Below are 13,582 nucleotides of genomic sequence, written 5' to 3'. Positions count from 1 at the left end.
TGGAGTGCCTGACTGTGCAGGGCACACAGGGGCACTGCCAGGAAGGCTGAGCTGCTGCTGGATTCAGTAGTTCAGTTCATGTGATGTTCATCTTCTCCCTCTCCACTCCTTTGGAGACTAGATCTGAAACTCATACATGAAAACTGCCAGCACAGGATTTCACTTTCACCAGTGCAAACCTGACCCTACCAGAGCAGTTCCATTTGTTACACACATAGAAAGGGTGACTCACAAAATTGTACATCTGGTGTCACACAATGAGACAGTTTATGATTTAGCTGATGGTACAACCCTTAGGGTCACCCAAAAACCTGTGCATGATGACAGCCCACAGGGTGAGTGCCTGCCCTGGCAGGGGCTGCCAAAATCCAGGTCAGAAATCACAACAAAATACAGTATTTGCCCACAAATCTGCTTAATTTTTTTCTTTCTGTGTATACAAAACCTGCTGGCAAATCTCTAATCAGATTTTCACATTTGTCCTTGACCCCTTAGATTAGACTGCAGCTTCCTCTCAATGCCACATGTGCAACATTTCCGTGCCTTAAGCCCAGAGGAGGGCTGGCAGTGCCCTGTGCTGCTGCAGCCCGGGAATGCTCGGGGGGGAAGGAACCTGCGGGGCTGGATTGGCCGAGACCTCACCCAGGGGCTCGGAGGTGTCATCACAGACACGTTTGCTCGGGGCACTCACGATGGGCCTTTCCCTTGGAACTTTGAGCAAACCGGAGCCTTTGTTTGCATTTTTCCCTGGGATGTGTTTACTGTTCATTTGTGCTGCACATGCTGTGAGAAATTAAGCCTTTATGTTGGTATTTTTTTTTCCTTTCTCCTGCTTTCATTCCTTTTATCCCCTCTTCAAAAATCCTTACAATTCCTTTCATTACTTGATGTTAACAGGACAAAGAAATAAATACTCGAAAGAAGACACAAGCTGTGTTTCTGTTTGACTGTGGAGCTGCTGCAGTAACTGAATCCCAGGCTGCAAGGTCAGAGAAAGAGAGGAATTAAAAAGCCAAGTGCCCCAAATCTGAGCCCTCAGAGCACAGGTCGTGTCGACTCTTGCAGTGACTTCAGCCCCCCGAGCTGAGCAGTCGCTCTGTAAATCTCGGAGTGTTTCATATAGTTTCCTTGTCATGTGGCTGTTAAGTTTTATAACCTTTATATTTCAAGGGAAACAATGAATGTGAATTCCTTCGAAATGCCCTAATGGATCCCACATGTGAGCGATTTTTCATATTTGGTTGCTCCATAGGTAGGAACCTCAGCCGTGGCTGTTGGTGTGGCCCCGGCCCCGGCTGTGCCTGCACAGGGACTGGTGCCACTGTCAGTGCCACCCTCTGGCTCCTGCAGGGGCTGAGGGCACTGGGGAGGGACAGCTTGAGATTGGTACGTGCTCCTGGGCAGGAGGAATGACACGAGTCAGAGGGGCCACAGACAATCAGGGAGTTTTATTGGCAAATTACACACTTGCCTGGAGATTGGTACGTGAGTGCCTGGTCTGTAAGCACAGGGCCATGGGGTTTGGGAAAGGGGAGGGAGAAGGAATGGGGTGAATTAAAGGGAAAGGGGAATGGGAAAGGGAAGCTCTTCTGTGTTGTTCACAGACAATGGGCTTGGGGCTGGGCCTGAATGATTAAAATGGCTGAGTCAAATTTGTGCTTTTTTTAAATTAGGTGATTCTTAAAGTGCACCTGTAAACAATTTAAGCTGTGCTGCAGTTCAGCTTGTCTTTAATTATGCTGCCATGGCATCTTTTGAAAAGTTTTTGCTTTTCTGTGTGGTGATGGAAGGAGCAAACAACTGGGAGCTCTGGCACTGAGCTGGGTGATTTCCACCCGACACCTGCAGTGGCAGTTCTGTCCCAACAGAGGCTTTGAGATTCTGCACAAAGACCTGCTTGTATGGAAATTACCATTTTCTGTTATTTTAATACTTCAGTTATCCTGATGCAGTGGTAAAGGAGTATCTGTGCTGGTCCTGGTGTTGAGAAACAGATACCAGGTGAGTTAAGCAGTGTGGGCTGGGGGTTTGCTGTGTATCCTCAGTTTACTTACGTAGCAGCTTAAATGTCTTCCTAATAACCTTATTTAGCTCTTCTTAGCAACTTTCATGCCTTGAAAAGGTGCGGGGTTAGGTGGGGATCACGTGTAAGCACCTGGGATTTTCAAAGGACTCTGTAAACTGCTATTTTGCTGCTTTGGTGTGGGAGTGGTGGGGGTTGGAGTGGATGGTGGCACTGAATGAGTGGCCACATCAGAGCCAGGCCAGTCTGCTGTGCTCCCAGAGAAGTGTGTCAAGGCCAGGTCATCCAGTGACCCTGAGAAACAAGTTTAACTTTGTTCTTAGACCACGAGGAATTTGCACTTATTGTAAAGCTGTCAGGCTGTTTCTGCCCCTCCAGCCAGTGGGACGAGAGATACTGTAATGTAGTTTTGGGCATTGTGATGATGCAGGTTATAAAAATAATAAGCTGTTTGTGAGAGTTCCCACTGGAGCTGAAGCTGCTCAGGTGTGTCAAAGCTGCGGAACTGCTTCGGGTTCTCTGCCAGGTCAAAACCGACAATGAAGTTCAGGTTTACAGGAAACATTTGTTCTGCTCAATTAGCAGAGACTGAAGCACATCCTCGGTCACCCCCTCAGGGCGGCAGAGAGTGGCAGCAGGTGGGCATGGAGCGTGTGGATTCCTGGAGCCCGGGATTCCCCTTGGGAGGGGTAGAACTCGGCGGGGCCGGGGCGTGTCGGGCTCTGCGCTGTGCCCGGCACTGAGAGCGGCATCGAACGCGCTCTGTGTGCCCCGCAGGGTGGGCACAGCCAGCGCTGGGCTCAGCGGGAGCGCGGGCAGAGCCTGCCGGCAGTGCGGGCTCTCGGGCAGCTTTGCCGCAGTTGGCATCGCCGGAGCAGAGCTCTGACGTGTGGCGTCGGGAGGGGACACCGGGGCCCTGCAGGGCAGGGAAACGTCACATCGGGGGGTTCTGGTCACTCACTCCTTGGGCACAGCGGGTGGATGGGTGGGAAAGCTGTAGATTATCAGTGAAAGGGAAACTGCTCAGCAGCTTCTGGGCAGACCCCTGTCTGTGTTCTGCAGGTTGGGGAGCTTGTGGTGCAGAGAGGTCTGTGCTGCAGGGAATCCTGTTTGCCAAAGAGCAGCAGCAGCACATCTCGCTGTCCCCGCACTGACTTTCTGGCCCTCGGGTGAGCAAACCCCTCTGGGTGTCCCTGCTCTGTGTTACCGCAGCTGCTGCTCAGTGCTTTGCAAAACTGAAATGTGTCTGTCGGGCTCCTTTTGAGGATCTCGAGTGCAGGACTGAGGTGGTGGCACGCTGGGCTGTCTGGGATCCTGGAGGTGGTGCAGGTGGGGACCGAGTGCCCGTCCCCAGCGAGGGCAGCCAGGGTGGCTCAGGGATCCAATATCAGCTGCTTTGGGAAGTGTTGCATCCCTGGCAGAGCCCCAGGGTGCAGGGCAGGGGGGTGCCATCCAGCCTTGGGAGGGCTGATAAGCTCGAGGGCCGTATCAGGCAATGCTGCTGACTGTGGGGCTTTTCTGTTTGCTCCTGTTGGAGTGGGGAGCATAAATAATGGTTATCTGTGCGGTGCGAGGGCTCGCTCTGCCCTGGCCCCGTGTCCCACCCCCGCTCGGCCGAGCAGGGTCAGCGGGAAGGGAATCGGGGGCGGTGTCTTTGGCTGACATGAACCCGCTGGGGAGGGATGAGAGGAAGGGGGTCTGGGGGGCCGAGTTCAGAGCAAGGTTAGCCAAATAGCGGATAAATTAAGCAAGAGAAACAGACAGCTCAGCTTGCAGTGAACTTTTCACCCAGCTAACCTGTTCCTCACCCTGCTCTGCACAGGTGGAGTACGACTGGAGCTCAGCCCTTGCTGTCCCTGCCTCCCCTTCTGCTGCGGAGCAAAGCCTGGCCGAGGGGAGAGCGGGGCTGGAGAGGGGCTGGGTTTGCCGGTTTGAATGCAAGAAATGTTATCGTTCTGATTTCTGTCTTAACAATGCTGAAGTTACTGGCACTATTTTCAGAGGGGTTAGTTGTTGTTTGCACCAAGGTAGAACAATTTCTGGTCATAGAAGATGGGGAAGAAATTCCATACTGGAGAGGGCAAGGAACAAATGAGAGTGTCCAAACAAGGATGATTAGAGATTCTTTGTGCGAAAATGCAGGACTGGTGGGAATTCTGGTGTTTATTTCTCTGACTTTTCTTCTGCATTTGCAGTGCATGTAAATACAAATAATTGCTGACAGATGTTGCAAAACCACAGCATTGTTCTAAACTTTAAGGTTATTTTTGTTGTTGTTGTTAATAACAGATATTGATAACTCAGCGTGGTGTACTTGGCTCTGCTCACTCCACCTCTGTGCAATGGGCTTTGCCCCAGAGGTGTGTGTGGAACCAAGAGCTGAACTTGTTCTCTTGACCCTTTCCTAAATCCCCAAGGCATCCCCTCCCTCTCCTCCCCAGAAAGCTCTAAGCAAGTTAAAGTTGTGGGGTTTAAGCAGTTGCTCCATCACAATCCATGCATAGTGGTGAGGCCTGAAGTTTTTGATCTGTTTTTAGACCATTTTCCTGTTCTGTGGTGTGGCAGGTTTGCTGGGGAGTAATACCTGGTATTACTTCAACCTGGTTTTTAGGCTGAAACCCCTGTGTTGAACTGGGACTCTCGAGTTCTCCTCTAGTCTTCCTTTTCTGTTTTCTCTCACTGTAGGTAAGGAAGGTCTGACACCAATAGTGGCTCCTAATGCACAGCATTTTCAGGAGTTAGGTCCTGTATTTTTATCTGTGTGTGCCTAAATTCCATAAAACTGCAAAAAAGAAAAAAGTTTCCTCATAGACCTCCCCTCTCAAGGAGCTTTTACTGTCAGAGCACTTCTGGGTGGTAAATGCTGGGAGCTGTGTCTGAAAGGGAAGAGCGTTGTGTAAACCTGGAGATAATCCCTGACTTCAGGAAGCCACGAGCCTTCCTGGGGCAGGGAATGGTTTTGGTTTTGCCTCCTGCTCTGCCCCCCCACAGGGATGGTTCCCACCCCCCGTCTTGGATCTGGGAAGGAGTTCAGGCTCTTCTGGGGCTCCCTGAAAGTGCCAGTTCACACACAGCTCATCAGCCACGGCCACGTTTTGGTGTTTGGCTGCAAAGCAGCACTGAGAGCACCCAGCATTTTGCACATCAGGTGAGAAACAAAAGGAGTAAGGACGGTAATGTCATTGCTGTTGAGTTCCCGAGCCTGTTGCTGATGCTACTAGTTGTTGATCAAACAGTTTTTTCTCTCCTGCAGTTGTTTAGGGAGATAAAAGGCATTGAGAGGTGCACAAGGCAGCACCTCTCTCTGTTGCCCTTTCCCCTGCAAACCAGGAGCTCTTGGTTGGGTTTGATGGGCCCAGAGAACAGACTCTGTTCAAACTCACTCTGTTGTTTGCTTGGTTTGGACTGTTGTGTAGTTTTGTTGTGTTGTTCTGGTTTGGTTCCCTTGGGGTGGTTCTGGCTGGCTGATTTTTACAACCTGCAGTTTCAGATGCAAATTCCACCACTGAGGAGGGGACAGGGTAAGGACAAGGTCAGTGGTCATCAGATAAACGAGACTACTCCTCCTCCAGCAGCTCAGGCAGATTCAGCAGAGCTCTGGGCAACATCATGATCTGCTGAAGACAAATCTGCTTGTCTGATCTGTCAGAGTGTGTATCCTCCACAAAACTTGCTCCCTTTGCCAAGCACTTTGGCCAATCCCATTGTGGCTCCACACTCTTGTGCCATGGCAGGCTGGCTGCTTCTACTGTATTTTTTACTGCCCCTTGAGTGACATCATTTGAATGATGTCTCTGAGATGATTCATACCAAAAAAGATCTAATAATTGTTACCAGTTATTCAGATCAGTGTTACTGATTTCTGCATCCTCCCACTGGTCCCTTGAGCTCCCCCACCCCTTCGTTTTTCATAACAATTCCCAGGCTTTCTGGCTGTGGGCTCGGGATGCCCTCTGTGCCAAGGTGTGAGTGTCTGCTCTGCCCAGGGGAGCAGTCAGGCCTTGGCTGCAGCAGCCTGGGAGGGCAGGAGTGACCTGGAATGGAGCTGAGGAGGCCCAGGGACCTCTGTGAGCTCCAGGGCAGCCTCAGCCGGTGTTTGCAGCCCCTGCCCTGCTCTCTGGGCTGGTGCTGCTGGCAGGCCCTGAGCGGGCAGTGCCCGTGAGTGGTGTGTGTGCAGCTGCAGAGCTGGGTGCCCACGAGCACCCTGTGTGTGTGCAGCTGCAGAGCTGGGTGCCCACGAGCACCCTGTGTGTGTGCAGCTGCAGAGCTGGGTGCCCACGAGCACCCTGTGTGTGCAGCTGCAGAGCTGGGTGCCCACGAGCACCCTGTGTGTGTGCAGCTGCAGAGCTGGGTGCCCACGAGCACCCTGTGTGTGTGCAGCTGCAGAGCTGGGTGCCCACGAGCACCCTGTGTGTGCAGCTGCAGAGCTGGGTGCCCACGAGCACCCTGTGTGTGTGCAGCTGCAGAGCTGGGTGCCCACGAGCACTCTGGGTTATTTTGGTGGTTCTAAACTGTGCAAATAAGTCAGATGATGACAAGGACTGTATCTGGTTTGTCCTGACTGTGCAGCCCGTGCAGTTCAGCCCCAACTCTGCTGGCAGCTGCTGAGGACAGAACTGCTTCCCACAGCAGCCCCTGGGGCTGGGTTGTTCTCCCTGCTCTGGCCGGGGTGGAAGGTCCTGCTCAGCCTGTGTTGGCCCAGCAGAACGAGCTCCACAGAGGAGCAGTGGAGCTGCCCCTTCTTCCCTGCTCTCTGGAACAGCCAGTGGGTTTGTGGCTGTTGTGTGTGCCGGGAGCTGGCACCGAACCCCCCTGGCAGCGGCAGGGCAGGAGAGGGCAAGGACAGCCCGGGGTAACCCTCGGTGTGTTCCCTGTTATCGCCTCCAGCCCCTGGCAAGTGAACTCTGAGCCGATGGGAACGGGGAGCGCTGGGAAAAGCCCAGGAATCAGCAAATCCATTGTGTTGCGCTGACAGAAAGATACTGTTACAACACACTTTAGCTGCCAACTTGCCGCAGTCACTCAATCCATCACGGTGGGCTGCGGGATCACAAGCCAGTGAAACTCAGCCTGGCGTGTTATTTTAGTCTTACATGGACTGTGAGATAAACGGGGCATGAACCGGCCCCCTGGCAGGGGGGCGACCCCCGGCGCCCTCATTAAAGTGCCAATCAAAAAGAGTAATGGGAGGGGGAATGGGAATGTGGCTCCTGCAGCCCCGGCGCGGCCCCAGCCAAGGGAAACATCTCCCTGCTGAACAGGAGCCTCCGAAACGCCTCCCCTGCTCGTGGCCAGGGCAGGAGGCTCTCGGTGTCTTGGGCAGAAACCTGTCCCTCCCTTCTGTGCAGAGCAGGGCCCAGCAGGGCCCATGGCCGAGGGCACTCTGGGGAAGGTGCAGATGAGCTTTCTGTGGCCACAGGCTCTGGGACTGTGTCCACCCTCCGTCGGTGGGGTGTGCTCTGTCAGAGGTGGCTCAGAGAGCAGGATCTGTGTGTGGAAGGTGCAGTGAAACCTGCTGTGTCCCCACGGGAGAAGGGACAATGGTTTCCAAGTAAAGCAGAGTAGACTTAGGCCAGATGTAAGGAAGGAATTTTTCACAATGAAGGTGGTGAAGCACTGGCATAGTGTGCAAGGTGTGAACATGGATCCTTGTGCAGTGTGGGGGTTATTTCAGCATTCCATGGGAACCCACAGCAAAGGGATCGTGCAGGAATGGCACAGGCCTGGGGTGAATGCTGAGCCAAGGCTGAGGCACACGAGCCGTGCTGGGGTGCCTGTCCCTGGTGGTGCCAGCCCTGGGAGCTCTGCCCTGGCCATGGCTGCTCCTCTCTGGGCTGTCAGAGCACCTGGCACTGCTGTGGGAGCCCCTCTGTGGCCTCAGCTCTGTGCTGGGCATGCAGAAATACGTGGCCTTCTGCACGTCGATGCCTCTGGCGTGTGCTCGGAGAGAGAGAAAAGGTATCTGGGAAAAGAAAGGTGAGGGAAGTTGTTTGTGTAATGTGGATTTTTAGTGTTTGAAGTTGGGAAGCTCAAAGTGGGGGAGTTGGCTCTTTAACCTGCTTATAAATGTCAGCCCTGGGGTGATCTCGGTGTGATTATGACCTTGGCAGCTGTTTGGTTTTGCTCTCGAGGTTTTATCGGCAGCAAAGAGTTTCTTCAGGTGGATACTGGTTTGGTTTAAAATATTTTTTTTTTCTGGGCAGGATGAGCAGTTGGGATTAGTGTTAGTGAAGCAAATGCACAGGTGGTGCTGAACAGCTCGTGTGGTGCTGCAGGACCCAAAAGTGACCACTGTGAGAACAGAGTTTGAGTTGGTGCTGTCTCTGCATAATCCTTTGATGACTCTTCATGCAAGGGCTGTTACATCACAAAGAAAGATGTGCTCTGGCACAGAAGGTGGTGATGAATAGAATTTCACATTTCTGAGGTGGTTTTGCCTCAAATGCTGTTTCTTCCATACTTGGAGATTAAAGGAAATCCTGCAAAAGGATGAGTGGAAGGGCCAAGAGTTGCACCTTGGCAGAGGGGGGACGTTCCTGGTGCTGCTCCTGGTGCTGGAGCTGCTGTGTCAGGGGCTGCCCTTATCAAGGGGAGGTTGGGGAAAGAGTCTGGGCCCATAAATGGTTGGTCATTTTAAACAATTCTTTTATTCTTTCTTCCCACCAGAGCTCCACACAGACACACGGGTTTGCCGCCTCATTGTTTTGGTACCCGATGGTTTGTTCTGCCTGTTGTGGGTTGTTTGCCAAAGGCCTCGGAGCAAAGTGCTCAGGAATGGTGAGTCACCCTCTGGGGCAGAGCAAATGTTTGCTTTTGTGGTGTCTGGAGGGCTGAGGGGTGGCTGCTGGGATGGATTTCTGTGATTTGTTACAATTCCTCTCCAGCTGCAGCGTGCAGGGGACGTTTTTTGCTGGCATTTTCAGAGCCCTTTGTTCTGCAGCTCCCATAGCAGCCCTTGTCCTTTGGGTGACCCAACCATTCATCCCAAATGTGAATGCACATGGAGCTGTTTACTTCCCTCCTGGCCTTGCAGTGCTTTGCCAGCCCAGGGCAGGCCTGGGGCTCCTCAGAACACGTTGTGCTGGGCCCAGGTCAGGCACTGGCATCTCACATACAGGGAATAAAACAAAAATAAACCCAAACCACAACCAGCAAACCCCGTGGGACTCTGGAGCCCGTGCTGGGGCAGCACAAGTGTCCCCAGGCCTGAGCAGAGCTGGCCCAAAGCAGCTGCTGCTCTCGTGGGGCTGCACTTTGCACTGAGATATTTGTGCTTCTGGCCCAGGACATGCTGTGGTTCTACTGAGCAAAACAGCAACAAAAAAATTACTGGGTTTTGCCCAGTGTTTGTCAGTGGTTTAATGGGTAACCTTTTCTTTCTGGCAGGAAGCCCTGCACCATTCTGCCCTCCCCTGCACGTGAGGCAGGTGCAGGGCTGGCTCCAGTGCCCACCAGGGCTGGCTCCAGTGCCCACCCTCTGTGCTCAGCTGCTTCTCCCAGCCCACACCATCTGCTGCTGGAGAGGTCTGTGGGTCACTCAAACTACTCAGTGTCCTCTGGTAACATTTCTCAGCCAGGTGGGTTTGTGCTGCCCTGAGCCCTCTTTCAAAGCTGTCAGACCAGCAGGTGTGAGAAATGGGCTGCAAGAAGGTCAAACCACAGCCTGGGTGGGGAGCTGAAGTGGCCTTTGAGAAAATTCAGGATCATAGTGTGGTCAGTGTGTCAGGCTGGAATGCTGCAGCAGTCCTGGAGGCTGAAGCTCTGGACACTCCCCCTTCCCCCCATAAAAATAACACTTTTCCTTCTTTGTAACAACTCTGCCTTTAGGAATAGAGTTGGGAATAGGCCGTGGCTTTTGAAGAGAACTTTAAATGTACATTTGGGGGGGAGGGAGTGTATATTCAAACAGACATACACAGTGTTTGTTATTCTTTGTTGGAAGAAAAGTTGTGTAAGTCGATTTTGAGCAACTGTTGACTTAATTAAAATGTATTTTGAGTTTGCTTTCTTTTTTTCAGTATCTGTGCAGCAGCCTGTAAGCTGAGGAGTGTCACTGAAAGCTGATTTTTCAGTCAGGTACCAGAGGGGAAATCATTGTGACAGCAAATTGAGGCAGGTTCCTCTGAGAAGACAAACAGAGCAAGGCCTGGAAGAGCTGCAGCCAAGTGGACTGTGCAGTGCAGGAAGCAGGTTGGTACTAAGCTGTGTTTTAGAGAGAAAAAGAAGTAAAAAATAATAAAATATATATAGTTGGGCTAAGACCCTAAGGTATTTTACTGAAGAACAAATAGACAGATGTTAAAGCATCCTGCAAGTGTGGGGAATGAGCAAATGGATCCAGAGGTCCTTGGCATGGGGAAATGTGTGATTATTTCTCACATTTGAGATGGGGCCCATTTAGCCACTTAAGCTTCTCCCCACAAAAATGTAAGCACTGCACTGCTTTGGAAAACAGCCCTTGGCACTGAAGCCACTGGGATGAGCATCACTCTGATTTACTGGGAATCCATTCAGGAGCAGAGGAGGATGTTGTTCACACTTGTCCTGTGCTCATCTCACTGCAGGACACCTTTCCATGTAGGCCCTGCTGGAAACAGAACAGTCCATGATCCAGGAATGATGTCCATGGAAAGGGAACTGCAGTGGGAACAGGCCATGGTGAGATGCAGAGGGACATGGAAACACCACCCTGGCTCATGTGAAGTGTCTGAAAGTCACCGAGTTTCCTTTCTTCCAGTTGCTTTTCTGACTTTAGGAGGGACTGATGTTCCCTTCCTGGGGAGGCAGCGAGCCCAGGGAGTTCTCTGGGCAGGGCACTCAGGGGGCACTGCAGGCCCTGGGGAGGGGCAGGGCAGCTGCAGCAGTGACACCATGGCCACCTTCCCTGGGTTTGAACTGAGAGTGACCCCCCGTGTGCCAGGGAGAGAGGACAGGGCAGGAGAGGACAAGGCAATAAAGCAGAGGAAGGGGGAATAAAGGGGAGAAGAGGAAAAGGGAGGGGAGAACAGTAAAGGCCAGAAAATACAGGAAAGAATGGGAAAAGGAAGGAAAGGGGAGTGGAGGAAAGGAAAAGAAATGGATGTGACAGGAATATAAAGGGGAGGAGAGGAAAAGGAAGATAAAGAGGAGCTGCCCCCATGCCCCTGCCACAGGTATTGTTTCCATGTTGTGTGTGGTGTGTCACTTAGAGGCAGTTCTTCCTTCCTGCCCCTGCTGAGCTGTTATTTCATCTACTCTCTATTAACACTTTGAACAGGTTTTTCCCCACAAATGAGATCCATTGTTCACTGTGGCTCCCTGAGGTCAGAGCACTCCAAGGCTGCACCGTTCGACTCCTGCTCTGCTGTTTGCTCATCATCTGTAGAAAATGGTTCCAGACCCCAGGCATTCAATCCACCCCCTGGAAATGCCCCACACAGCAGTGAAACTGCTCCTTGTTTTCCTGCCCCATCTCCAGCAGGCAGGGATTTTACAACAGCTCAGAACTGGCTTCATTGCAACCTTCAGGACCAAAATATTCCCATGTGCCTTTATGAAAGGACTTTACTTTCAAATTAGTTTAACTTTTAAAGACAGAGTCAAAGGTTTACCAAATAACCAAAGGTTTACCTTAAAATTTAGTTACAGTTACAGGAAAGTTGTGTCTTCACACCAAAGCCTGACCCCTCTGGGAATGAATGTGACACTGAGGGTTCCAGTTCCTCTGGGTTAATGTGTCCGAAGACACTCAACCCTCACTGTAGTTATAGTTCATGAAACAAATGCTGATTTGATGAACACCAGAGGAAAAAACATGTTATTTTTATTATTTTAGAACTTTACTGTTGAAGATGTTGTAAAGTCAACCAAGTTGGTGATTTCCTCTCCCCTCACCCTCCAGGCACCAATCCTGACTCCCCCCCAGCTCTGAACCTTCCCTCCAGCTGAGAGAGGGAAAAACCTGAAGTTCAAGATTCCCTTTCCAGGGCTGCTCATTTCAACTGCTTTAGAAACAAGTCAGAAGAAAGACCCTTGAGGTGCACATTGTGAATGTAAAGCTGAATTAGTGAGTCCTCACTTACAATGTTTACCAAAATGCAATTTTTTTGTTAAAAAAGGAGGCTGACATTTCAGTGGAACAACAGGTCTCTGCAATTACCTGTACTAGTGAGTTAGGAGAAAAAACCCCATTAAACTACCCCAACCAATGCCCCTTCTCACAGTGTTAAAGCTGCAAACCACAGGCCACCTGTGCTCCAACAGCTGACATTGACTCTTAGTTTGATTTTTTAAATGTTTTATCTGCCTTCCTGCACTGTGGAAATCAGTTTTCTCAAGAAAAGAAAGACAGAGAAGGGCTCATGTCAGGTAGTGCAGTGTGACTCAGAAGAGCTCCTTTAATTTCTTTACACAGTAAACAGACTTGTATTTATACCAACAGCCACCTGCTCGTATTTACAGGGACACTTGTACATATATACACGTGAGCAAAATCCAGGGCTGTGCCAGCTGCTGCTCTGCCACACACCCAGTGCTTGGAAAAGAAAAGCCACCCTCTTGCTTTAACTAAATACTAAAGTTATATTTTTTCCTTCTGGCTCCAGCCTGCTGCTTGCAGGGCACTCTGGCAGTGAGGAGGTGCATTTTCAAGAGTCCAGCTCCAGTTGTTCTGGATTTTCACTGAGTCTCAGCATCAGCTGCTGCTCGTAGTAAAGGCTCTTTGCATAGTTGATTTCTTGAGACAGTTTTACTGCCAGAGCTTCTGATTTCACTTTCACCTGCAGAAAAAAGGGGATTTTCCTTAACTTTCTCCTGCTGTCAGGTAAAGCAGAAGAGATTTTAGGTTTGAAGTGAGGAACAGAAAAATTTCAGTGGAGATCCTTTCTCAGAGCTGAGGCTGAGTAAGGAAGAAGCAAGAGGGAGCACCAGGTGCACACAGACAAGTATCTAAGGGTGAGAACAGGAACATCTTGCCATATCTGAAGTTACTTCCTCTGCTTCCCCTCCCACCTTTTATCTGGCTGCTGTGTTTGGAATGTAAACTGCCTTGGGTCAGGGGTGAGCTTGTAAAACCACCCCTGAGCAACCACTGCAGTGGCACAGAAAGCTTGTAATGGGCTTTAGCAGAGAAAGTCTGGACTAACTTTTATAGGGGTGACATAAACACTGTTTCCAGTCTTAGAGACCTCACAGGGAAAAACTACTCCACGTGGGAGATGAGTAAAAAGCCAGCAAGGTACCCAAGTTCCATTAATGTGGTAAAGTTAAAAGCCTTTCACAGGTAAACACATGTTTCTTCCTGTTACTTTTCTGCCTGGAGGAGTATTTTAGGTTCTGCCTTTCTTTAGCTTTCTCAGGACTTTAGGGAGTGCCTGAAGTTGTGACAGGGCAGGGTCAGGTTGGATCTCAGCCAAAGGTCCTTCCCCCCAGGGCAGTGGGCACAGCCCCGAGGCTGCCAGAGCTCCAGCAGGGTTTGGAAAACGGGACAGGGACAGGGTGGGATTGTTGGGGGGGTGTGTGCAGGGCCAGGGGTTGGACTGGATGGTCCTTGGGGGTCCCTTCCAGCTCAGGGTATTCGGT

At 51.1% G+C, this 13,582-nt stretch overlaps 1 protein-coding gene and 1 long non-coding RNA gene across 5 annotated transcripts in view; one reads left to right on the top strand and one right to left on the bottom strand.

Annotated features, from left to right (window-relative positions):
* Window positions 1–1,611: 1,611 nt before the first annotated feature.
* LOC139682047 (uncharacterized) lies at window positions 1,612–13,498 on the top strand. Its single transcript, XR_011699597.1, has 6 exons — window positions 1,612–2,001; window positions 8,690–8,800; window positions 9,410–9,600; window positions 10,042–10,213; window positions 10,588–10,681; window positions 11,280–13,498. It is a non-coding gene; the product is annotated as an uncharacterized lncRNA (long non-coding RNA).
* The window catches only part of VPS13D (vacuolar protein sorting 13 homolog D), an 87,820-nt gene continuing 86,604 nt past the window's right edge, over window positions 12,367–13,582 (bottom strand). For all 4 annotated transcript variants that reach the window (XM_071575998.1, XM_071576002.1, XM_071575999.1 and 1 more), the window contains one exon: window positions 12,367–12,780. In XM_071575998.1, the coding sequence (XP_071432099.1) occupies window positions 12,649–12,780 (132 nt within the window). In that variant the 3' untranslated portion in view covers window positions 12,367–12,648. The remainder of the gene's footprint in view (window positions 12,781–13,582) is intronic.

This window comes from Pithys albifrons, chromosome 22, assembly GCF_047495875.1.
Source record: "Pithys albifrons albifrons isolate INPA30051 chromosome 22, PitAlb_v1, whole genome shotgun sequence".
NCBI classification, from domain to species: Eukaryota; Metazoa; Chordata; class Aves; order Passeriformes; family Thamnophilidae; genus Pithys; species Pithys albifrons.
This window is presented reverse-complemented; position numbering and strand designations above follow the sequence as displayed.